At 41.2% G+C, this 26,727-nt stretch overlaps 1 protein-coding gene across 1 annotated transcript; it reads left to right on the top strand.

The window, feature by feature from the left end:
- Positions 1 to 1,106: 1,106 nt before the first annotated feature.
- pkn2a (protein kinase N2a) lies at positions 1,107 to 26,589 on the top strand. Its single transcript, XM_056391064.1, has 23 exons — positions 1,107 to 1,496; positions 7,220 to 7,384; positions 7,818 to 7,953; positions 12,427 to 12,581; positions 15,829 to 15,958; positions 16,125 to 16,270; positions 16,577 to 16,790; positions 17,757 to 17,942; positions 18,140 to 18,249; positions 18,619 to 18,762; positions 19,467 to 19,542; positions 19,871 to 20,027; positions 20,261 to 20,387; positions 21,005 to 21,141; positions 21,661 to 21,736; positions 22,152 to 22,243; positions 22,445 to 22,621; positions 23,065 to 23,127; positions 23,227 to 23,303; positions 23,711 to 23,853; positions 23,971 to 24,078; positions 24,249 to 24,329; positions 24,590 to 26,589. The coding sequence occupies exons 1-23, from the start codon at positions 1,476 to 1,478 to the stop codon at positions 24,791 to 24,793; spliced, it is 2,925 nt and encodes a 974-aa protein (XP_056247039.1). The 5' UTR covers positions 1,107 to 1,475; the 3' UTR covers positions 24,794 to 26,589.
- The last annotated feature ends 138 nt before the right edge of the window (positions 26,590 to 26,727 follow it).

Below are 26,727 nucleotides of genomic sequence, written 5' to 3'. Positions count from 1 at the left end.
CACTACCTTTATTTCCCATTTGAATTTACTGATAGAAAATATATGAGCAATTTATAATTATCACTTCATATATTTGACAAATTAAGGCGAGCACTGATGTTGGGGCTTGCAGACAAATTTCTAATAGAAAGTCTGCATTACAAACTGAGGGGCACTGAGCTGGTATGGTGTGGGCATTTACCAGATGAAAAGATGCTGGGTGGATTGTGGGAAATGTAGGCTTATACTTTGGCATCCGTAATAATAACCCAACAATATCACACTCTGAAAGGGGGTGGTCAATCTATTCAAACAGTTTTGAATAGAATATGTTTATTGTTTTTTATTTTGTGATACTTCTACTCCACCACATTTCAGAGGGAAAGGGATTTTTTTAAAACTTTACTGCATTTACTGTATCTGAAAATTATGAACATATGATAAGAAAACATATGATCCATTCATAAAATATCATGCGTTGTTATAGATCAAACTATCCAACAGTCAGCAGATAAAGGTTTTATCCACATTGACAAACTAAAACATTAAAATCATGAAAATGCATCAAAAATATCTAAATAATACAATATATATAAATGTAAAGCCTTTTGTCATGGCCATTTTACATAATGGGTACTTTTCCTTTTAATACTTTATTTATATTTTGCAGATTATAATTCTGTATTTTTACTTAGTTAACATTTCTACTTTTACTTGTCATTAAGTATTTTTTACAATGTGGTGTTGTTACTTTTACTTAAGTGAAGGATCTTCTTCCATCAGTGCTAGAGCCATTCAACATAATGCATACTTTTACTTTTAAAGCTTAAATTACACTTTACTGTTTATACGGTACTGCTTCTTTGAGGGGACTTTTACATGTTATGAAATACTTTTGCACTGAAGCATGTTCATAAATGATACTCAATACTTCTTCCACCACTGATAAACGAACACATCTCTATTAAGTTGTATAGGATTTATTTTCACATACACATGGACATATTTTAGCCTCAGTCCGACGCACCTCTGATACATGTTTTGTTTTTTTTTCCTCTCCATGTTTGTGTTTACCACGGATGATTTCAGGTTACTAACATGAGGTAAGACCAGCCTGCATGAAGTTTTGGTCACATGTGTGCTAACTGTCCCGGCTGAGAGCAGCCCAGCGGCGGCAGCACTACAGCTCCTCTGGGCGGACGCTTCCACTGTAACCACCGCCTCTTTCTCCAACTGCACTGGGACAGATTTATGCTTCAGCTTTTTATTTATGAGCACCAGTCCACCCTCCAGGACCCCTCTAGGACGGTGTGACCGCGTAAAACAAGTGTGAAGACGACATGGGAAGCCCCATGAGCCCGAGATGACCGACGGTTTGGTCAAAATAATCACGTCTTTTTGTCGCCAGAGAGGGAAACTTAAAACAAGGCTTGTTTTTGGAGTTCCACCTCCCCTCCTCTCTCCCCGTAGGATTTGATTCAAAGGCGAAAACCAAGATGGCCGCCGATTCCGTGCAGGTAGGAAAAGTTGACAACTGTTGCGAAAAGTGCGCAAACTTGCTCAAGAGGTTCAGTTATAAGTTAGCATAAAGTTTTATTTCATTAAAGTTGAGTCGCTACGAGTGTGTAGCGTTGAATTTAAGTGAAGGGCCTTTGCTAGTTCCCAAAGGGTTGTCTGGGAATTATCCATGGATTGAGGCCTGGGAAACAATTATCCAAACTAACTTATCCCTAAATATACAAGTTTCAAACCGGTGATTTTGTGCAGAGGCTGTTGTGTTAATTAACGTTGCCGCCATTGTTCGAAACGTTTTTAACGTCACTGTTGCTTTAGTTCATGTCAAATAAAGGTTGTTGGACGTTAAACGTACAGGTCTGTAGCCTAACGTAGAGTTAACCTGCGTTATAGCTGGAAAATAAACGTTGTCTTCCGTGTATTCTCATACCGGATTATTTTTCCGTTTTATCAGGTGCAATATTAATGTGAATACAGTGAGAAATATTGTAGGAAAGAGCAAGTGTTCACTGGTTTGCTTGACGTAAAGTTTTTTCAAACACGTTACAGGACCGGATGAACTTAAAACATGTCACAATTAATGCAACAGAAGTCAGAAAACGTATAGTTTAACTTGGAAATGCACTTTATATATTTATATTTTAAAAGAGGAGTAAGTGAAAGGAAGCATTACAGTCATGTCTCATTATTGTCTATGGACAGTCATGACTCATTGATTAATGTGGTTTCACTTGAGTGACGTCAGACCTGAAGTAAATCTTTCTGACTTAAAATATTGTCCAAGTGTTTCAGCTCATCCAAAACTTTATCTAATCAAATTTGAGGTACAGTCAAGCGTTGCTTTTGCAGTATCGTCTAAAATTCACTCTAAGGCTAAGACCAGTCTGATTACTCACAGTATGATTCATCTTCATGGAGAGCATGGAGGGGCGGGTGGAGGTAATAGCAGATAACAAAGCTGACACTGATTGAAAATGAAGTATTTTATTTATACGTTTCCTGGGGCTGGTGCAGACCGAAACTGCTCGCCGAGGCAACAGGTGGGGATTTCCTGTTGTCAAGTCAATGATGCTGTGTCTGGACCAGATTAATCTTAAAATGGCTCATTACACTTAATGTTAACATTCATTTTAGTCACTCATCAAAGGTGTTTGCTCTATTGCTTTATCAGTGACATATATGGATGACCCAGCCTGAAGAACAATATTCTCTGCCTTTGGTTTATAAAATTAAATTGTCACAGTAGCCCCATATTAAACAGTAATGGTATCTTAACCCTTCAGCAGGTGTCGGCTAGACCACCTGTTTCCTACTGAGTATGAAAACAGAAACGGATAAAGACGTCCTTTATTTGAATTCTCACCACAGAAGTGGAGGATAATAATTATTATTTTGCAACTAAAGTTGGCTGATATGGTTGACATCACAATTAATTGAAAATCATGACATGATTTCACCAAAATTAAAGATAGAAAATTATTGCTCAGCCCTGATCACAATAACAGTTTACATCTATTACAATATTTATTTAGGTGCAAAAAGGGATCATTTATTAGTTATGTTCTTTTATATGGACAGATACAAATGACTAGACTAATATTACATTTAGTGTATATAGTGTGAACTAATTTACAGTGCTGGCATAGTATTCCCAATGAGATTGTATATATTTGTATTAGGACTTGAAGTCACTATTAAAAGATGTGTCTATGTTTAGCTACGATAGACCAAGCAAGCTAAACTTTAACATATATCACTGTGGTTGTTTATGTTTAGTGGAACCAGCTCAGCTCAGCAGAGCAACAGGTGCTTCAGTGCAGTTTATTGCTTGCGGTCTAAAATCTATTCTCTGTCCAGCTCAGACATGAACATTAACATTGACCTGAGGTACAAGACATTGTCTACAGTTGGACTTGGCATGGGATATATGTAAGGCTCATGTGAAAGCTGCATTTGTAGTATCTACGCTTATTAGCCTGTGTGGCTATTTCTGGTCGCAGCAGAGCAACAGGCTGCGGCCATTGCTCTGCAGCCAGCTGTGGGGTAAGATGACTGGGTGTCAGGTTGTAGGCTGAGATAGGCCTTGTGCAGAAATGGCAAGGGCTTGGCTTTTTTAAGCATGAGCCTGGATAGTGGCCTCAACTTTTCCATTGTCCTATTGTCTGAATGGAGCTCTTGTTATTGGACTTGGAGCTTTCAGGCTTAAACAGTAAGTTAACCTGCTTACATTTGAGGTTCAGCCCTAATGTTTGCTTTTACTTCACAGTTTCCTTTCACATCTTTTGAGAAGTTCAACATATGTAGGTAACAGCTGCCTTACCTTTGTAAGAATATTATCACCTGACTTATTAAATACTAATCTTAGATTGCAGTCTGCATGTCTGCTGTAGCTATAAATTAAATCGTTTTTATTTTGTAGAGAGGAACAGTCCCTATTTTATCTAATTTATAAATTAAGCACCCCATCTGTTTTTTGTAATATTGAACATGTGTAGCTAAAATGTTTTCGAGTCTTTTCATATGTTGTTAGCCTTGAACATTACACAGAGCAGCTAGCAGAGCTACACTGACAAGAACAAGTTCCCTCCATCCATCATAAACTGTTTGCATTGTGCTGTGAGTGGAAACGTTTGCTTACAATTCAAGCTTCACTTGTCTTTGAACCTAATAAGTCTTGAGTCTCCGGTGTGGCGTCATTCCCCTGACTAGGCAATACACTGAAGCAGAAAGAAATGATAAGGCTGTGCAGGTGACAGAGCAACTCAAGGAAGTATTGCAGTTCTAGAGAAACCAGAGGTGAAACCAATCCTGCAAATGAGCGCCTGCTCTCTGTCTTTGAATATAGTTTCTTTGTTTGATCTCAAATTAAAACGCAGGCCTTGTGGGTCTACTAGCTGATTTATTTCCACCTTATCTGATTGGCCTTTCATGGATTTCCTTGCATTGTTGCACAGTGAAATAGGCCCTTTTGGGTGTCCTCATGCTGTCCTCATACCACAGTGGGCAAACACAGTTACAGTGCAAACAAGTTTTGCAGGGCAGTGAGCTGAAGAAGAGAGCTGTTTTTTCCCTCACACACCATTCTTCCACTTTCAGGAGCTGTGACCTCCATTTTACCTATGAGTCATCAAGGAGCTTCTGGACAAGGATATGTGCAAACTATAGCTTCGTTTGAAGTGAGCACCTATAGACAGGAGGGTGGGGGGTTTTTACAAGAGCTGTGTGAGGGATTGACTGAGCCGATTGAAATCTCTTATCTTGGCAAATATGATGTAATTTCCCAGCATAAATCTTATCAATCGGAATTAGCCGAGGTAGTAATCCACCAAATCCTGCCTCACCTTGTCTTATGATCAATTAATGGACAGAGGTCTAAATTATAGCCACAACAAGATATGATGGACTTGCTGTGTGAAAATATTTCCCCTTCTGTTGGAGAGGAGGTGGAGGTAGTTTTTGAGTGAGGCACGGTGGCCAACCTCCGAAATAAGCCTGGATGCTGTGTGAAACTGTAGCATGAACAAAGGGTAATGCGGCCTATATGGTGCTCTGCTGGCTTGTATCTTACAGTGATAACCTTGCTGGGTGAATTCCAGAGGAGATCTCAGGGTTTTTGTTTTCACAAGTCAATTAAAAAGCACCATCATCAGATTGAATTATCTGCATTGAGACTTGAACTCTATTCCTTACTTTCCTTTGGACCTTCTTGTAGTTGTTGGGGTGTCGTTTTAGAGCTTCTCTTCTTTTTCCTCTAACACACAGGTTGCTTTCCAGGGGGGAGGCCACAATGGACAGCCAGTGTTGTGTTTTTAACTTGAGTTAATTTTAGACTCAGTCCTCTCCCTGGAGTGAGATTAGGTCCCATTCTGGGCAGCTCTGACCTCACTGGGTGAGAAGCTAAGAGGGATTTGGCTGTTGCTGCTCAGACGGTTTATCTTCCCCGTTGATGTCAATGGTCTGTGCGAGAGAGAAAACGCAAAATGAGAAAGCCGGAGAAAATCAGATACTAGCGAAGTGAATGAGCGTGGCTTTTGATAGGAGCATCTGTCAGCTATGGTGTAGCTTAACCTTTGTGATGGAGGATATCGTTGCTCCTACCAGACAACAGAACTTCAGTGGAGTTCGTGCGCTCATAGTTTAGCTGGTCAGCAGAACATGCGTGGATTGGTTTGTTCAACTGATCTAGAGATGGAGTTGGACGAAACCGATGAAGTTATGGTAAGGCAGAAAAATTAGTAAAGGCTAGAAGTTTTGTCTCGTTGAATCAGTCCACCTTTGGACCTTTTAGGAAGTTGTGATTTTAACATTAAATGGAAGCAAATTGCATGAAGCCTAAATATAGATATGTGAATGAGTGTGTGTTTTCCTTCCTTTATAACACAATCACGATGGGTTAAATGCAATAAGACACAGATCTCGTGGTAGTCACAGTGTAGCGATGTTGTTTTTCACATTTCATTATACCCTCTTTTTATGAATGGAATAAGTTAATCTTCACATAGTCACAGCGAAGTTGGCACAGTTTCAGAGAGCAATGAGCTTTATTTTAACTTTTGCATTGTACGCATTGAGTTTATCTGTTATCTGGAGTGCCATAAACTCTGATTTGATTGTTTACACAGATTTTTCCTAAATATCAAACGTCATGGGTGTTTGATAACTATGTGTGTGTGTAACTCATTGAGCAATTATAATTTTATTAAAGCAAGGGCAGGGTTTATGTTATGGTTTGTAATTTGGTTTGTTTAAGCTATGATGATTAATGTTGGTATTTCATAGTTGTAACCATGTAACAAAATGAAAACTTTTTAAATGAAAAAATGAGAAGATATTTTCAAACCAAGGAACTGAGATTGATGAACTGTGTAATGAATTGAACCAAGTGATTATTCACAGTCCTCAGATAGTCACAAATGTACTCTCTGATCAACTAGTGAAGCGTCATCAGCGCACCACTGTATTCATGATGACCTTTGAAGCTGAAGCCATTCAGGAAGTGACTTCTAATCCCTCTTTAGTTAAGGTGAGGGCTTTAAGGATGCGGGTCAATGGTGACTGACAGCAGCAGTGAAAACACCACGTACAGAGGCTCGCTCAAGTTCAAAACACACCACGACACTGGGGTGACCTCAGGGTTCCCAGGTTGGGCAGCCTCACAGGTTATTGTCACTGCATTTCAGTCATAACTTTAGATTCTTTTCTAAATACATTCACTAAAAAACTTGTAAGTAGAAAAATGTTATTGATCACCTGGTGATCAGGATCAGATCACACAGGTTTTACATGATATTCACGTGTTATTATGAGAAACTCAGTGACCCCTGGGATGAAACTGTCTGTAACTCTTCCTCTGTTGTTATCACTTCTTTACTGCTGTCTTTACAGCTGGGCTCATGAGAAAGTGGAAATTCATGCTTTTTATGAAGCAATAGCTGTTTGGAAACATTGCAAGTTGGTGCGGGGCTTTTTGTTTTTTCCTTGACAGTTTATGTTGATTTGATGTTGAAGTTCTGTCGGTTAAATGCTACTCAAAACATGCCAGGGTGCAAAGTATTTGTTGACTGATTCACTGACCTCTGTGTGTCCGCTCCTCCTCTTTCTCTGGCATCCCATTTTACTCTTCCTCCTTATTCTCCTCCCTCACTGACCTCTAAATTACATTCCACATCTTCCTCTTATCTCCTCTTTTTCCTCCTCCTCCTCCTCTTCCTCTCCTATCCTCCAGGGGGATGCCAGGGGCCAGATGGTGGCAGAGCGACTGGGTCTGGGACACAACCTGGACCTTTCCGACACCATGGTGCAACAGAAGCTGGACGAGATCAAGGAGCAGATCCGCCGTGAGATCCGCAAGGAGCTGAAAATCAAAGAAGGTGCAGAGAACCTGCGCAAGGTAATATCACATATTCTGCTTTACAGTAGACGGTCTTTCTCTCAAAGGGGTACTGGTGCTCAACAGAGAGTGATTAAAACAAAAATTAACAAAATGAAAGCAGCAGAGGATAAGTCGGATGTTCTTTAGAGCATCAGCACAGGTCAGGCTTTAAAAACACTCAGCTACTCTCTCATAATGCAACCAGTTACATCATTTCATTAGATAAATGCCCATGTCTTTCAAATTCCATGCTGCCAGTTTGTAGTCTCCAAGGCCAAACTGATAGAGTCATGACAAAGCTCCTCCAGAATCTCAGAAAACATTATGCAACTGTTTGCACTGACTCACTAATCCTCCCCATGACTAGTAAACTGATTTTTATGATTACAATTGGTTGCATTTGTAATTGTGTAAAGTCTTTCTCAAGTGTGCCCCACTCCTCTCTCCTCAGGTCACCACAGACAAGAAGAGCCTGGCTTATGTCGACAACATGCTGAAAAAATCTAATAAGAAGGTTGAGGAGCTTCACCAGGAATTGCAAGAGCTCAACGCCCACATTGTGGTCAAAGACCCTGAAGAACTGCTAGGTAACAACAGTGTCACTGTGGTGCTGCAGCCCCAGAGGATTTACTAAACATTAACCAGTAGTAAAGACAGCTGACATAAACTAACGCCACATTATCTAGTGTTTCCCACAGAATTAAATCCTTCTTGTGGCAGTAGCTGACCAGGAGTGGGGTGGGGCTTTCTTAAATTACTTATTAAATAATCCTGTGTATAAGGTGCTCCACTGCAAATAATGTCCAAGCACATTGTGAGAAAAATAAATGACCAAACAGCTCCATTGCTTCACGTTGTGTCAAACAAATAACAACCTTCACATACTTGGGTCAGGCTGGTGAGGGTCCATTACATACTGTGAGTGGCCAGTGAGCCCAGTCCCGGCACACGTGCTCGCTCCCAATGGCCGGTCTGACTATGACAAACGGGTCCGTTGTCAAGGTGTTAATGTGTTAGAGAGAGAGACAGAGACAGGGAGGGAGGGAGAGAGAGAGAGAAGGAAGGAGAGAGAGAGAGAGAGGGAGGGAGGGAGAGAGGGAGGGAGGGAGGGAGGGAGAGAGGGAGGGAGGGAGAGAGAGAGAGAGAGAGGGAGAGAGAGAGGGGGAGAGAGAGAGAGAGAGGGAGTGTGAAAGAGAGAGGGAGAGAGAGAGAGAGACAGGAGGGAGAGAGAGAGAAAGCGGGGCTGAGCAAATCACTGCTGTATAGCTTGACAATGAAATAAGTTTTTATCTACGTGAAATATAAAAAAAAAAAAAAAGTAGAAAATCAATATGTGGCGACATTGACATTGTGTTGGGCCACTACAAATAAATCAATGTATGGGAAACACTGCTGTGCCCTACTTCTGTACAAATGTAACATTGTTGTAAACCATGTACCTTTACTTCTGTATTAGGGCAGAAAAGATTAGTCAATTAATTAGTAAATTGACAAAAAAAAAAAAAAAAACAACCAAACACATTGTGGTTTCAGCTTTACAATTATTAAAATTTACCAGTTTTCTTTGTGAGTGTTGGACAAGAGTGTTTCTCCATACAGTGAATCTCACTGACATGTAATCCAGTCCTGGGTCGGCAGGTTTCCCTGCAGCCGTTTCCATGTGCTGACTTTCTTGCTGACGGCCAGATGTATTTTAAATTTCAACCCTCATCATGAGCCTCGAGTTTATCGCTGATTTTGCGCAGGTGTAATGTCACAAAACAGCACTCAACTTCTTTAGCAATCTTTAGCAATCTCCTGCAAACTGTAAAAGTATCACTGAGTAAATAATTTTGGCAGTGTTGTGTTATAACAACACCTATATAAACACGCGTACAAACACACACAGAGCACATTGAGGGTTTGGAGGTGACTCACTCTCCACAGGCCGACATTGTTGCATTCCACATTCCACCGACAGCTACAATGAGCTGTCGATTGTTCCCCTCCGAGGCCGCTGAAAGCCCGCTCCTGTGCGTTTGTCCACAACAATGGAATTTGGTAGAGAATTGACCACAACAGCGCTGTGCGTTCAGCGTGGTTTTGTTACAGTAGTTGCCCTATGGAGTCTTTGTTGGTGGCGAGTGTCTGGGTGAATTCAGGAAGAGATGGAATGGTATTTGTCTGCCTGTTACCACCACATCCCCCACTACAGTTGACATTAGGAAGTAGATGAGGAGGGGTGTGTGTGTGTGTGTGTGTGTGTGTGTGTGTGTGTGTGTGTGTGTGTGTGTGTGTGTGTGTGTGTGTGTGTGTGTGTTTGGGGACTGAAGGGAGGTTGTATCGGTAAATGGTTATCTTAAGTGGGAACAAATTTAGCCTGACTCGGTGACCCTGTATCTGATGAACGAGGGCTTTCTTTTTAAGTGACGAGACGCCAGCGGAATGTCGCTGGCCATCGCAAAGTGATGGAGAGGGACTGAGTGCAGCTCAGCTCCTCAGTCATGAGACGACTTCCAACTTCTTGAAATACGTTCAGCTCTTGAATCCGCGAGAGACAGCACTTGTTTCCTGAATCAGTAGGAAGGACTTGCTCTGCCTCTGCAAACAGCTAGAATGTGTTTTTGTTCCAGGAGAAAGTTGAGGGGGCTCTGGTTATACTCCGCCGCTCAGCTGAGGCTAGGAATGGGCCGACTCGGTCTCAGGCGCTGTCTGGGAGCAGCAGCGGCAGTTCTGACGCAGGGTCACCAGTCAGGTCTCTCCGTCACATATAATCTCAGCGGTTTACTCCCTGAATATAAGTCCAGTCAGTTTTCTGTCCAGCCATCACATCACATCACGTCCCAAGAGACAATTACCCAGGTCAGTTTTAGTTCCAGTTTTCTAAATCATGATGTAATTGTTTAGAGAGTATTGTTAGCATGTTTCACATCAGATACAGATGGGGTTAATCTGAGGGAGGGTTCCCCTTGTCAGCTGTCCAGCAGTGACATCAGCCCTGCAGCTATTCGGTAGCTCGCTGTCTTGTCCTCCGGCCCAGCGTGGGCTGAGTCGTGTTCGGAAGGAGGGGAGGGTGGTAGGGGTCCTCGAATTCTTGGCTCGCCGTGACCTTGACCAAACCACTTCCCCACACAGAGAGGAAAGCCCCGAACCTAGACTGGATGACATACGCAGCACTTTTGCACGTGTGTTTTTACGCATGCTTTTGTCATTTCCACTAACAGCTTTCACATGATACTAGAGACCCTCATTATGCAGTGTGAACTTTCAGTTTTGCAACCAAGCTCCTGTTAAATTCTCAACTTGCTCCTCAGACTTTTGTGGTTTGGATGAGAATCTTTAAGTGCACACTTTTTTCCTGTCTCTGCCTCTGTGTGTGTGTGAATGTGTCTCTATGTATGAGAGGGTTGCCCCAGAAAGCCTAATATCCTCTGCTACTGCCAGTTAACAGAAATCTCTGCAGTGATGCTCCCTCGGCTTATTAAGGGTCATTAGATGAATCATTTTGACTTTCAGTTCAAAGAATCACATGCTCTCCTTTTGCTCGTCTCCCGCAGGTGTTCAAAAGAATCATTAGACGATGTTTTGATGAAACATTCAAAGTGAATGAATCACACACTTGCCTGCTGGTTATTGTTATCTGTTTGGCAGCGTCTGCAAGAGTAACTCATGTTGCCAGTCAAGCTCACTTAAATGGACTCAAGACACCTTCAAAAATATGAGATTTATTTTTATGTCTTGGAGAGTTTCTTACATCATTTGTCATTTTGGGACTTCGAGACTCTAAAAGAAGAGAATTGAGCTAAAAAAAAAAAAAGGTTTCATTATGTACATAATGTATTCCCTAGGTCCTAATGAGAAATTGCTGTTGTGTTTTGAATGTGGCACATTTTTTAAAGTTTCTTCTTTGGGTCCTTTTTTAAGAGGAGCTCCTTAATGACAGCACAGACCCTGAAACTCAACTTGCAAGTCAAGTCAGGAGAAGTCAGGCAGGTTTTTTTGCCCACCTCACAAGTGTGTGTCTGTGGGAATGTTTTGCTTTGTGCTGTAGTGATCAATCTGGGGAGGGGTTTTCTCTGCAGTTTTCGAGTCCAGACATGACCAAAAAAAAAACAAAAAATAATAATGCAGTGAGCGTTTCCCGCAAAAACTGTTGGTGGAAGACACTTGTTTTCATTTTCTCTTTGTGTGTCCGTACAGTCTGTGTGTGTATATATACTGTACATGTATATATAAAACAACACAAGCAATATAAAAAGCAAAATTACATTGATATGAATGTATTGGATTGTCATAAGTGGAAACTGCATTTGCATACACAGTGATGCAATTGTGGTACTGGTAGTTGTCTGCATGTTCACACTTGTGGTTTGGTTTTGTTTTTGTTTTGTTTTTTTAGTTGTTGAAAGTAGAGGTGACTGCAGGGTTTCCCTCTGCTGTTAACGCTGGAACAGAGAGAGGACAGAGCCAATGAGATGATGGAAAACTTCTTTTAGTCAGCAGTGACTGCATTTGTAATATAACTTAGCTCTCTATTATAAAAGCATCAAACCAAGACAGGCTGCATATCTCTCAGCTCTGGCTTCACCTTTGATGTGTTTTAATGGCATGTTTCTATTCTTTGTTTCTGCACAATGAGAAAAAAAAGAGAGTTGTGTTAAACACACAATGAAACCAATTGAAGTTTTCACTCTGATTTCTTTTATTCATCTGAAATTCTTGATCTTAAAGTTGTGGATTTGTCTGTTCCTCCTGTGTTGAGAGACGGAGTCGGATGGAGTCTTGTGCTAACAGACCTCAATGAATTATAAACAGCAGCACCCTCTGGTTACATTATGTGACAAGTGAAGTTGCTACCTGATGTGTTTTTAGTAAACAAAGTTATAGGTCACTTTTCCGAGCTGCAGGACTGTTAAGCTAACTTCAAAATGGCTGGCAGCCAAAAATAGCACATGCATGTGAGTTACTATTTACAGTCGGTGCAAATTTGTGGCAGATTCCAGCAGCACATAGAGAGTCATATATCTGTGGTTGCCTTAAGGTGCTAACTTGTACTTTTTCTTTTTTCCGCCTTTACCCAGAATGCCCTCTGACCCCAGATACCCCTAACAGCGAGGCCAGAATGTGCACGAGCAGCAGCCGCCTCGCTGCCCTGAAAAGACAGAACGACATCGAGCTCAAGGTCAAACAAGGCGCCGAGAACATGATTCAGATGTACTCCAACGGGTCCTCCAAGGTAGGACTCAACAGCGGAGGGGGAGGGTTCACCTGACAGTCAGGTTTTAGCTGGTTCATGTCAGGCTGCCAAGTGTGTAAAATCAGTTATACTGTATTTAATGGGTAGTTCCAGTTTCATACAGGCTGGGTCTTGTTTATTTAGATTTCATTTATTTATAATAACATTGTACTTGCACATTGTGACATCACCAAAAAAAATTCAAACTGGGCAAGAAACATGAGCGCTCAGGTCATCATGGAGGTTCTGAACATTCGCACGTTAGCTGAAGAGAATATGAAGGTAAACAGTAAAATTATTAGATAAATAAATTTACAAATCAACTTCCTGGTTCAACTTTGAACTGTCAGACTTGCCATCACTGTACACACACATTGTTTTCCTGTGTTTCCAATGAGGGATTATTGGCAACATTTCGAGAGAGCTCACTTTCATTTGAAATTCAGATAAAGTGGTTCAGATCAGTGTTGCCCAAACTGTTTGGCTTGTGACCCCTTAAAACAAAGACATGTCCACTATCAACCCCTCATCTTAACATTTATCTACTAGCTGTGGTCAGAAAGGTTTTTCATTTTCCTTGATTCATTTTAATAACTATTAGAGGAACTTAAAATGGTAAAATTAACCAGAAATTCACAAGAACAAAAACAGATATTATCTGAAAAAACCAAACATAAATTTGCTTAATGTTTGAGTTTGTTTCTGCTTTCTGTTAATCATCACGTGACCCCTTAGATGCATCTTTCCACCCCACAGGTGGGAACTGCTGTCACGAACCTTCTGACTACTTGTGTTTCTCCCCCGTGTGTTCTCTATTGCAGCAATAATATTTCCCATAAACCATAAAAATGACTTCAGACGTAAGAGTCAAGATGTAGTAAAGCAGAATTGTCTGTTTGTCTGTCAAGAAGAGTCATAGAAACCATCAAGAACACTTCAGTTCATTTCAGTCGCCATCATCGGGTTTTATTCACCGTTGACATTCAGATTCTTTTAAAGTGGAATTACATGACACACGATCCAGATGTATTATAACATCTTAAAGGTGAGCTCGCCTGACATGACCTTCAACTTGCTTCACCACAGAACTCCTTCTGTTTGAATTTACACCGCCGGCCACTACTGTTGGAAATCCTTGTTTCTTCATCATGTGAATCTTCTTCACTTACACCTCCTTCCAGTCTGGCTTTTTCCCAAGGCTTGATAATTAAACTTGGCATTAGTTATATCATGTACCACAGACTGTAAAGGATTTCTAGACTCATTTTGTTTTTGTTTGTTTTGTTTTTTTTTTATTTGAGGTAACAAAGTGACTTTTTTCTGAAAGGTACAATGAGCACAATCATTCCCAGTTTGAAAACCAGCCTCCACTCTGTAGATGGTAGAACGATACATGGCAGGTTTGCTTTCTTCTCTGCAGGGGAGGAGGAAACGTGAGAAGGCGCTGACACATACTGTGTGTCATTCTCACTGCTGTTTGTTCCCAAAGCTGTTACCGTCCTTGTGGCTCCACTAATGCTCCGACCGAGAAAAACTATAATTTAGTTGGGAGGGGTGTGTGTGTGTGTGTGTGTGTGTGCGTGTGTGTGTAACTCGTCAGAACTAATAACAACAGCTGGAGGACTGAGAACCTCTCATGCTCATCTTGGCTCTTGTGTCCATCAGTAGTAATTGAAGCCACTTTGTAGTAGACAGTTGAGCATAGTGTAGAGTTTCAGTCGTGTCATCTCTGCCTGGCCAGTGATGTAATTCTGCCTTTTATTGCATGTTTCTGTGGATACATCAGTGTAATTTAATGTAGCGTATGCTGATTCAAGTTGTCTTGCCTTGAAATCCCTCTTTTAAAGGAAGAGTTTAACATTTTGGGGAATATGCTTTTTTTAAAATCTTGCTGAGAAGATTGATGCCACCCTCATGTCTGTGTGGTAAAATATGAAGCTACGGCCAGCAGCTGATTAGCTTAGCTTAGCACAAAGAGAGAAAACAGGGGGAAACAGCTAGCCTGGCTCTGTCCACAGGTAAAATAATATCTGACTACCAGCACATCTAAAGCTCAGCAATAATTTTCCTATTTCTTTCTTTTCTTGTTTTTTTTTTTTGTTTTTTTATTCTTATAAAATAGACAAGTTGCAGTTTTTCAGGGGATTATGTTCACATCTGTTTCTCGGTCGGGTCCAAGAAATGGTCCAGAGAGTCACTGTGCCTGGCCAAGACATTTCTTCACATTAACAGGGTATAATGTGCAGAAAAAGCATTGTTTTGAATTTATTGAAACACATTTGTTTTTTTTTTTTAAGTATTTTATTAAAAAATTTGAACTAACATTTAACTTCTCACGTATGTGTCTGCTGTCTAAATTCATCTACATCCCAGGATCAACACCTCACATGCTTTCAAAACTTGTGTAATGGAAATTTGTGCTGATTTGTGACCAATTTAAAAAAAAAAAAAAAAAAAAGCACTCAGACATGAGTCCTTGAACTTAACCCAACGAGACACTGAAGATCGTTGTATTATGTGTCCAAGTGAGCGTGGTGTTGAAACAATAGGTACTTGTGGAGCCTCAGTCTGTAACTGTAGTACAGTAACAGGGACTGAAAGTTGTCACATGACCCCGACTGTCTGTCTGGCCAAGGGGAGGTCAGTGCTTTGTGAGTGACCTCCCCCCGGTCAGACAGACAGACAGAGGCACCTTCCAGTTGGAAATAGTCATGTCCTGATGTCACAGAGGAAATGCCTGCTGGACAGAGGTCTTTCCTGCGCGGGCCGCCGTCAACAACCAGGATTTAAACTTCAGAGGAATTCTGGGTGGAGTTTACTTACTCCACTCTGTGTGTGTGTGTGTGTGTGTGTGTGTGTGTGTGTGTGTGTGTGTGTGTGTGTGTGTGTGTGTGTGTGTGTGTGTGTGTGTGTGTGTGTGTGTGTGTGTGTACACGTATGTGAGGGTCAGCAATTACAGCACACAATGAGATTCCACTTTTTTTTTTTTTTTTGTGAATAAGATTTTCCATGTGGTCACTGGTACTTTGGCTCCAATTAAGGGCATGAACTGGCGTCCTGGCTGTTTGCGTTGCGTGCTCACAACAACAAAACACAATGAGTGACGAGAGATGGCGTGCATTTGGGGGTCATTTATCCTCACACTGAAAGCTATTTAAGTCAGGAAGACAAAACATTACTAAAGCCTTTGACTCAATCATTAATGTGTGTCAACAGTGTATCGATAACGCTTTGTTTTCACTCACAGGATCGTAAGTTGCTAGCGACGGCCCAGCAGATGCTTCAGGACAGCAAGACGAAGATTGAGTTCATCAGGATGCAGATCCTCAAAGCCAGCCAGACCAGCGAGCTGAGCTTCGAGAACAATGATGTGATGGGTGAGCCTTCGCTTGCAATCAGTGATCGATTAGAATCAGTCTGATGTGAAATGCATCTAACAGATTAAAACAAAGAGAAACACACACACACACACACCTGTTCACCCAATGTCTTATAAACCATGATGCATTAAAATAGAGAATCTCGTTCGTCCTTGTCCTCCAGAAAAACCCATCATCAGCCCGTTAGACCTGCGGGTGGAGGAGCTGTGTCACCATGCCAGGATAGAGTCCGCTGTGGCCGAGGGAGCCAAGAATGTCATGAAACTCCTGGGCTCAGGAAAAGTCACGGAAAAAAGGGCACATTCAGAGGTAGATGTTTGTGTTGTGTGAGTGTGTGAGTTTCCATGTAAAGTCACGTCCTCTTTCCACTTGGTGTATGATACTGGTTTGAAACGAGCAAGAAAAAGATTCTCTTCACTTGAGAGCCGATACAGTTTAATGGACTTCAAATGAAACTGATCCCTGCTCCGCTGCTGTGCTCTACTAAAGTAAAATGGACCATGTAATTGATGTTTCTCTCTGTTTCCATCCTTCCTCAACTCATTTCCCACACCCTCTCTTTCCTTCCTTCCCCCCTCTTTTCTTTCCTTCCTTCTCTCCTTCCCCTCTCTCCAGGCCCAGGCTCGTTTTAATGAGTCCAGTCAAAAACTCGACCTCCTGCGATATTCCTTGGAGCAGCGCCTCAGTGAGTTACCTAAAAACCACCCGCGCAGCAGCAGCATCATAGAAGAGTTGTCCCTGTTGTCCTCGCCGGTCCTCAGTCCCAGATCAAGCATCATCTCCACACAGAACCAGTACAGCACTGTCACCAAGCCCGCTGCACTCACAGGTAACAGGACCAGGGACATATTGATGGTTATTGATTAACACACGGATCGTTTGAGATCATATACACTCTGTCGTCAGAGCCCCGTCCCATTGTTCTCAACAACAAAGCACAGAAATGATGTTAAGTGGATATAGGTATCGTAAATGGCACGTGTATTGCTGTCATAATTACTTTTTTTGGTTTAATATTTGCCTTTGCAAGGTGATATAACACAGAGATATTTCATTAGTCATCCTGTTTTTTTTTTTTTTGTCTGTGTGTGCTCTTCTCAAGTACACACTTTTCATTTTAGCACAAACACAGGACTGCGGTTGTCTCGCACAAACTTTGCTGATTTGTATGTGTAATGTTCCTTCAGTCACACAGGAACAAAGCCAACTTGATGGATCTGTAAGGGCTGGTCGGATAAAGATAAATATTTATTCTAACTCAGATTTAACAGTGAATTAATTGAGCTAAACTGTCTAGTTTTATCATCTGAAGCAGAGCCGATTTGCTGTGAATTCTGACACTTTTCAAACCAAATACACAACAGATTTCTAGCTGTTCAGCTCCTTTTCCATCCTTTTGGAAAGATGTGAATCTAATATTTTAAAGGGTTCAATGTGCTCTTTTAAAACTGTTCCTCTCAGAAGATGTCACTCATTATCATCATGGAAGCACAGATCTTAGCTCAGAGATATTTAGCAGGGTGGGTGGCCTAAAATTAGTCAATCTTTATATTTGAGCAGCTGTCAAACCTGAATTAGGCTCGTCTAACAGAAAAACCAAGACTGTCCTGCCTCAGTAAAACATCCTAACATTTCTTTATGAAACCAACTACAAGTAAAAAGCTTCCCCTGATACATTTTGAAAGTATATTTAAACACATCATCCAGTTTCCATGTGCAAAATGAGATAACTGAACAGCCTGGAACAAGAAAGAGTGTGAATATATGAATGTGCATCATCCCACCTGACTTCCAGGCACCTTAGACGTCAGGCTCATGGGCTGTCAGGACCTTCTGGAAAATGTCCCAGGTCGTTCCAAAGCTGCATCTGTCCCGCTGCCCGGCTGGAGCCCCAGCGAGACACGCTCATCCTTCATCAGCCGAGCAAACCGAAACCGCGGCGTGAGTTCGAGGAACCTGACGAAGAGCGAGGAGCTCTCCAGTAAGTAGGCCTGACCTCGTCCTCCGTCTGAGGAGAGTAAATATTGATGAAAACGAATTCTGTGATTACATTAAGCTTCACCGAAGTTAACCACCTCAGTGAAATGACCTTATCTCTAAAAACAAGTGAACAATCAGGACACTGTTAATACACTAGTGCTTAACAAATTGTGTGTGTGTGTGTGTGTGTTTCTTCAGATGAGATCAGTGCAGTGTTGAAGCTGGACAACACGGTAGTCGGCCAGACAAGCTGGAGGCCAGTCAGCAACCAGGCGTGGGACCAGAAGTTTACATTGGAGCTGGACCGGGTAACACACATGCACACACACACACACACACACACACACACACACACACACACACAACACACATGCACACACACACACACTCACACAAACACACATGCACGCACACACACACACACACACAAACACACACTCACACAAACACACATGCACACACACACACACCACACACACACACACACACTTCTGCCCTTGACCTACATCTCTGCTGTTGACTCAGTGTTGCATTTATGCAGCACAGTTTTTCACATGTTTGTTGTTGTTTGTATGTGTGTTTCTCTGTGTGTGTGTGTGTGTGTGTGTGTGTGTGTGTGTGTGTGTTTCTGTGTGTGTGTTTCTGTGTGTGTGTGCGTGCGCGGCTCTCTCCTGTAGTCTCGTGAGCTTGAGATCTCGGTGTACTGGCGTGACTGGCGTTCACTCTGCGCTGTCAAGTTCCTGCGGCTGGAGGACTTCCTGGACAACCAGCGTCATGGGATGTGTCTCTACCTCGAGCCACAGGGCATGCTGTTTGCTGAGGTACACACAGACTCACACACATGCACACACACACACACACATGCACACAAACACACACACACCAAGTAGATTAATTCCATAAAAGGGCATTGAGTAATTGAGTGAAGTTTAACAGCGTGTGTCGGTAATAAAGGAACAATGAAACAAGATACTGCCTGTAGTGGGAAGATTTTTTCAAATGCAATGAGAGAAACATGGTGAAAAATTATATATATATATATATATATATATATATATATATATATTATATCATTTGATAATCATCCTTATTGATAATCCTTTTCATGTTGTGCTGTGGTGTAGTAGAGTGAAAGCTTACCTTTTTATAAACACCTTTCACCTTACCTTTGTGCTGCGAGTGTGCTGATCTTGAACATCCTATAAAGACACTTTCAAACTGCACCGTCAGTCCAGATGTTAATGAAGCTTCATCAATTCTAAAATAAATGAATACTAATGCTAAAACGCATTGCTCTCCTTTCTATCTTTCATTAACACACAAAACCTTTAACAGTCACTCATGCAATTCTCTGCCGCCTCAGCTGTTTAATCTTACAGTGTAGTCTCTTGACAGAACATCCTATAATATCTGTACATACACACACACACACACACACACATTGGTTTTTTATAGTTTTTATGCACAGATTTGTCCCAGTTCTGTTGGTTTTCTAAATTTCCCGTCACAATTTCTGTTTGTTCAGGTAACATTTTTCAACCCTGTCATTGAGAGACGACCAAAGTTGCAAAGACAAAAGAAGATTTTCTCAAAGCAGCAAGGTGAGTCATAGCTGTCAACAGAGCACTGCACTTTTTCAAGGTGTGCTATTGTACTTCTCAGTCATTCGTGACGGAAACTTGCCATTTGTTTAAACAGGGTTGGGTGCTGTGTCTAAAATTTTCTAATTATAGTATAAATTTTTCCAGATTTTCCTTCCAAATCAGTTGCTACGTGGGTAAAGGAAAGGAGGGATTTTTTTTTTGTATTATTCACAGATATTCCTTGTTTTCCTCTTCCTTTTCTTTTTCACTGTCCCTTACAAACCTCTTCACCTTTTCGCTTTTCTTCACCTCCCCCTTTTTGTGTATTTGACTTTGTCTCTATCAGGAAAAACCTTCCTGCGAGCCCCTCAGATGAACATCAACATCGCCACCTGGGGCCGCCTGGTGAGAAGAGCCATACCGACTGTCAGCACCAACTCCTTCAGCCCGCAGGCTGCAGAGACCGGACCCAGCAGTCTGCCCGGGTCACCCACACCCAGCAGGTACTCAACCACACATGCATAGACATAACAGATATTAAAAAGTCATTATTAACTCATACTCATAATAAAGCTATCACAAGAAATTTAAAGAAAAGACAGATTAACGACAGTGTTTGTTAGTTCTCAGTCTCTAACTATTTCTAACTAAGTTTAAAAGACAAAAAGTTACTTATGTTCAGTGTCAGTAGCTGGAGCGTTGACGTCTTTACTGAGCTTTACCTCTCCACACACAGTGACCCACTGGTGACCAAACTGGACTTTGACAAAGAGCCCACCCCAGGACCCAAACACTACCCAGCTCCCGATAACATCCGAGAACCACTGGTGCAGGACAAGATGCCCGACAAGGAGGAAGTACAGGTACAAGTGTTTCAGGAAACACCAGTAAGGTTGATAAGGCAGCAATGAACTGATACAATCACAGATGGAGGACAACAGAGCAGCAGCTGAGCTCCTCGTTAGTCTGGTGCATGAAAATGGAGTTCTATGTTTTCTGTTTAAAATAATGCTTCAAGTTTTGTAATTTCTTACGTTTTCAGATTTGTCTTTGAATAAAATAATACTCATTGACCAGAGCTTCAACTCAGTATTGATCATACATGTCTGAATACGACTACAAATTCTCACTGTAAATCATCTTACAATAAACTGTTTATGAGTCCCATCTAGTTTTAATAACAACCATAAGTAAGACAGTTTACAGTCTTTCATCAGTGCTCCTTTGTGTAACTAAAGAACTCCTGTTCGAGTAATAATCACAGGATTTGTTCAGTTAAACAATATCATTTTGTGTGTAATTTATTTATTTGTGAATATTAATAAGACATGACAGGTGTAAGTATAATTTCCCAGTAATAAATGATGACGAACAGCTTGTTGATTATAATTTTTTATTGACCAAAATGCCACTGATTTGACTGTTACACTATCTTTGTCATTTATGTCTAATTCTCCTGCTTTGTGTTTGTTCTCTGTAGGACGCACTCGCCTCATTTGACTTCCTGAACAAGAGAAACAGCATGGCGGTGAAGCCGGACCTGGACGGAGTGGTGGAGCAGGAGATCCAGCATCCAGACCTGGAGCTCACCGCCATCCAGAAAGACACGGAGATAAGGTAGGAGAGCCACGAGCTCGTTTGGGTTCGTGTTAGTTTTAAATGTTGAAGTCAATTTCAAATGAAAGTTAAAAGAAGAGAGGAAAAGATGTAGTGATTTTCTTTTTTTCTTCCGGTTGCTCCAAGTAGAAACTTGTATTTAAAAAGGGCAGCGGGCAGGAAAACGTACTTATTAATATTTCTGGTGGATGTTGTTCTGTCGATGATTTTCAGTGAGAATGAGGAAACAATAATGTGGCACAGAAATATTGTAAAAACACAAAGTTTGCTGCCACCGTTTTTGATTCTCCTGCTACAGTTGTTGACATCTTTTAACATCTCTGATTTTCATGCTGTGGATGTTGCAGTGGGGAAAAAGGAGTTAGATGGGATAAATGCTGCCCCCTGGCTTTGACTTGTCATGATTTTGAATTTTACAGCAACAGCTGCCTGTTTTCTTTTTATTCAAAACACTTTATGCAGATTGGATTTACATTGACTTCTTTAGGAATACTGATGTAAACACTGATGTCTTTCCAGGGAAGAAGAGCAGTTCCACTTCAGTCTCCAGGACTTTAAATGTGTAGCAGTCCTCGGACGTGGTCACTTTGGAAAGGTACGTTTCATTTGATCATCCGACACAAGGCTGCAACTAATGATTATTTTTGTTGTCGATTTATTAATAGTTTTGTTTTAAAACACTCCAGAAAGTGCACAAAAAGCTCATTATAATTTTCTGGATCTGAAGGTGACATCTTTAAAAATCAACAGTCCAGAAAACAACGATATTAAGTTCATATATGACAAATAAACCATCAACTCCTCAAGTTTCAGAAGTTCAAACTGGGAACTTTCACATTTTTGCTTGAAATTATATTTGAAATTTGTCAATTTAACAAAATAATTGATTTTACAGTTCTCTCAGTTTCTTAACTGATTCATCCACTGATTGTTTAATCTTGAGTAAAAATGAGCAAAGTGAGGAGGAAAGCTAGAATAAAAGATGTGTCTCCTCTGCTGCCCCTCTACAGGTGTTGTTAGCTGAATATAAAAGCACAGGCGAGATGTTCGCCATCAAAGCTCTGAAGAAAGGCGACATTGTGGCTCGGGATGAAGTGGACAGGTAAACAGACTCTCACCAGTGTGTCACTGAAGTGAAATAAAATGTCATTTGTTGTGGAGAAACTGTCGAGCTAAAAAACAAAGTAATGGAAGTTGAAAGTCGTTTTGTTTTGCTCAGAGCGTCGATGTGACTTTTCCTTCAAGTACAAATTTCATCTCCCTGTGGCGCCGTGACTCACGTGATCTTCATCTTCTCTTCCAGTCTGATGTGTGAGAAGAGGATTTTTGAAACAGTCAACAGCGTCCGCCACCCGTTCCTGGTCAACCTGTTTGCGTGTTTCCAAACGCAGGAGCACGTTTGTTTTGTCATGGAGTACGCAGCGGGAGGCGACCTGATGATGCACATCCACGCTGATGTTTTCTCTGAGCCCAGGGCCGTGTGAGTGACCAGAGCTTCACCTCTGTATTGATCATACACGTCTGAACACGGCGACAAATTCTCACTGTAAACCATCTTACAGTAAATTTGATTGCATGATTCTCTCAGTTGATCCAAATGACTTGGAGTATGTGACTTGTATGAATCCTCTTTCTGGTTGGCTCACGGGTGCCTTCATCATTTGTAGCAGTAACATTATTTTCATTTTGTCATATAAATGTAATTAAAGTAAATTCATAGTCTCTTGTGCATTTGAGATTATTCCGTTATATAAAATCTGATGTAAGTCTTAAGTTATATAAATAACAATTATTTTTAACATTGTTTTTTCATATCCTGTAAAAACGTCTCCTCAGTGCATCATACTTTGGTTCCTTCAGTAAAAACTATTCTTCAGTGAAGCTCATGCAGCCTTATTTACCGGCTGTTTTGTTCCTTTGCAGATTTTATGCAGCCTGCGTTGTGCTGGGATTACAATTCTTACATGACCATAAAATTGTGTACAGGTAAAGAGTTTACATCATTTTAACACAATTTATTTCCACAGGAAGCATTAAGGTCTCAAAAATAATTGTGGTTCTCTTGTGTTTTTTTGTTATTTGCAGAGATTTGAAGCTGGATAACTTGCTCCTGGATACAGAGGGCTATGTAAAGATTGCTGACTTTGGACTTTGCAAAGAAGGTAAATTGGGAGATGACATCAATCTAAAAGCTTCAGACTTTTGTTGTTGAAAGGAAGTCCTGTGGGGAATTGCTTGAAAGCCGGGGCTCAAGAGTTTGTTTTTTAAAGGATTAAAGAGGAACATTGTGGAGCATCAGGTGGCCTAGTGGTTAAGATGTACACCACACAACAGTAATATCCCCTGTTTGATTGTGACTCCGCTTCTCTTTCCCCATGTTTTCAGTCTCTATCTACCCTGAGCTGTCTGTAAGACCACTAGATAAATATCATGTAACTTCATTATGAATGTATTTAATTATCATAAAAACACACGTTCTAAATAAAGTTATTGGTGCGACCAAGCCAGGTTAAAGGACAGATTTGTTTTCCAGGAGGGTTTTTACTAAACTGCCTGTGTGTTGTTTCAGGAATGGGGTTCAGGGACCGCACCAGCACATTTTGTGGCACGCCAGAGTTTTTAGCTCCTGAGGTTTTGACTGAGACGTCGTACACCCGCGCTGTGGATTGGTGGGGACTGGGCGTCCTTATCTTTGAGATGCTGGTTGGAGAGGTGAGTACACAGTCATAAACATGCAGTAACTGTACGTGAATTGCTTATTGTCGTGACCCATACAATCCTCTGACATAACAGTGACTCATCTCTTTCATCTTGGCACGTCTCTTTTAGTCGCCCTTCCCCGGTGACGATGAGGAGGAAGTGTTTGACAGCATCGTCAACGATGAAGTCCGCTACCCACGATTCCTCTCCACCGAGGCCATCTCCATCATGAGGAGGGTGTGTACTGAGAATTAATTCAACTCTGCTTTTATTGACAAATCGTCATTGTCTAAGAGCATTTACACAGTTTGTGCGTGCGTGTGAGTGTGTGTGTGTGTGTGTGTGTGTACACGTGGGAGTCAACCACTGTAATGTTAACTGTATTTTATTGTTCTCCTCGTGCTCAGCTTTTGAGGAGGAGTCCAGAGCGGCGTCTGGGAGCAGGAGAAAGGGATGCAGAGGAGGTTAAGAAACATCTGTTCTTCAGGGTAAGAAACAAAAAGATCATTTGCATTGATTTTGTTTTTTCTACTGTTGTAATTTTGTATTTAATGGAATAGTTTGACATTTTAATTAGTGAGCAATCTTTTTTTTTTTCCGTCAGACAGTCGTTTCCCTTGTAGCCACTCTTTATGCTAAGCTAAGCTAAGCAGATGCTGACTATAGAGCTGAGCGGTATCCTCCTTCTTATTCAGCTTCCTTTAAGAAAATTGTTGGCACTACTGTTATCCTCTCTGTGTGTCTGCAGCACATGGATTGGAACGGACTGCTGGCTAAGAAGGTGAAGCCGCCGTTCGTGCCAACGATCCAGGGCGCCAACGACGTCAGCAACTTCGATGATGAATTTACCTCAGAGGCTCCGATCTTAACCCCGCCCAGGGAACCCCGAGTGCTGTGCTCTGAGGAGCAGAACATGTTCTCTGACTTTGATTACATCGCTGACTGGTGTTAGCTTGACATGACACACACAGACGCAGACACACACACACACACACACACACACACATACACACACACTGTGAACCAACCAACACAGCAGTGACTGTAGCTCACATCTTTTAAAACTCTTCCTCCCTGCCCAAAATGTTGAGGAGCAGCGGACGCGGCTCCCTGAGCCTTCGGGCAGAAACTCTGTGCCATTGAGAAGAAAGTTCAGACGCCTCCTGAGGACCCCCACTTATTTTTTAATCCACATGAAGAACATTTTTTTAAAGAGAAAAAGAACAAAAGAAACTCTGTTGGAGAGTGAAGGAGGAGGGATGCTTTGTCCTCTCGCACACGTTGTCGTCGTGTCCATTGTCTGACCACTGAGAATGTTTTTCATATGAACTCCAAGAAGACGGCAACAGATCGCAATCGTGTTATTCAGTGTCACTGTCTTCAGTCTTTTTGATCTGTACAGATTATATTCAGTCGTATATTTTATTGTTGTGTTTTCTTTATTTGCAAAGCCCTCGCCACAGCTTAAGGACATTTATCTCACTGTAAAGTTTGACAGTTCTGTCACGACCATGTCTGAGACTGGTGTTCGGTGAATTTAAAGTGCTCAAAGCATCATCACTGAATGGTCAACTGCAACAAACATCTTGACTACTACTGCTGCTTCTTGACTTGAAAACCAAGTAAGAGTCTTCACACTACATTTCCTTGTGTGTTGGGGCCCAATCCTTGTCCACACCCCGGGTTTAACACCCATGTTTTCCCTCACTTTGCTCACTTGAAGTTTGCATGTGTGCATACAACATGATAATAATACTCTAACTTAAAACGGCAGTCCATCCTGAACCACGTTCTACATAAGCTGTTATATGAATTACCATCTTTTAGTTTTAATTTGAAGTTTCATATTGAAGATGATGATCACAAATAATGCAAAATATTATTGTTTCATTTCTGATGCCCTCTAGTGGCGCTGTAGGTTGAGGTTGATATTCAGCTGAACTCAGTTCTACAGATTTAAGAGCCACATGATGATGCAGTATCACTTTTGTCAGAGCCGAGCTCATTTGGATTTCAGTTCCTGTGGTGGAGCTGACGTTTTTCTTGTTACCTCAGTAAAAGTGAAAACACTTGAGACCAAATTCATTGTGTCCCTCTTGAAGCAGCAAAGAAACTCTCGTGGTTAGAAGAACATCCGGTTGATGGACTGATAGTGAACCCAATGACAGATGAACTAAAGATGTGTTGCGCAAAAATCCACAAGACAAGTGCTGAGCTTTTTTTTTTTTTTTGTTTTTTTTTTGGAGGGGGGGAGGGGACACACATTAAACTCAGTTATTTTAGGTGTCTGTCAAAATGCCATTGAAATGTTTCCCACACTGTTCTGTGATTAGATTTTTCAAGCTGAAACAGTGGACCCAGCAGATGACCGTCAGTTTGCATGTTAAATATAAATTGACTCAGATGTTGCAGACCTGTTGATGAGTCACTACAGGGGCGGGCAGGGTATATTATATATACATACTGTATGTACACAATTAAGCTGAAAGCACTAATTTTATCAATAGTTTTAATTATCTACGTTTCTTAATGATGAAAATAGATTGTACAAAGTTTTTTTTTTTTTTTATTCCTTGCTTGTGCATGTTGTCGCCAGAACAGATGAAAACTTAATGGATGGTACACCAATACTCAAGTCTCACAATGTTGCTGTTCACCCCGGTGTAAAAAAACAAACCGAAGAGGCATTTCTGCAGTCATTGTTTGTTGCCCATCATGAATGCACAAATTAAACATTTGTAATAGTGGGATTGCTTTTATTTTTAGCCCCGACATTGAACACACCCTTGGTTTATTTTGGGTATTAAGAGTTTTCACTTCCTCTGAGTCACTCCGAAAACGACAATCTGAAGTTTTCATATGTTCACAAAGAGGTTGTGGAGTTTC

The sequence above is a fragment of the Seriola aureovittata genome, chromosome 12, assembly GCF_021018895.1.
Source record: "Seriola aureovittata isolate HTS-2021-v1 ecotype China chromosome 12, ASM2101889v1, whole genome shotgun sequence".
Classification (NCBI taxonomy): Eukaryota; Metazoa; Chordata; class Actinopteri; order Carangiformes; family Carangidae; genus Seriola; species Seriola aureovittata.
The sequence above is the reverse complement of the archived record's forward strand: the minus strand, read 5'-3'. Positions and strand labels throughout refer to the sequence as shown.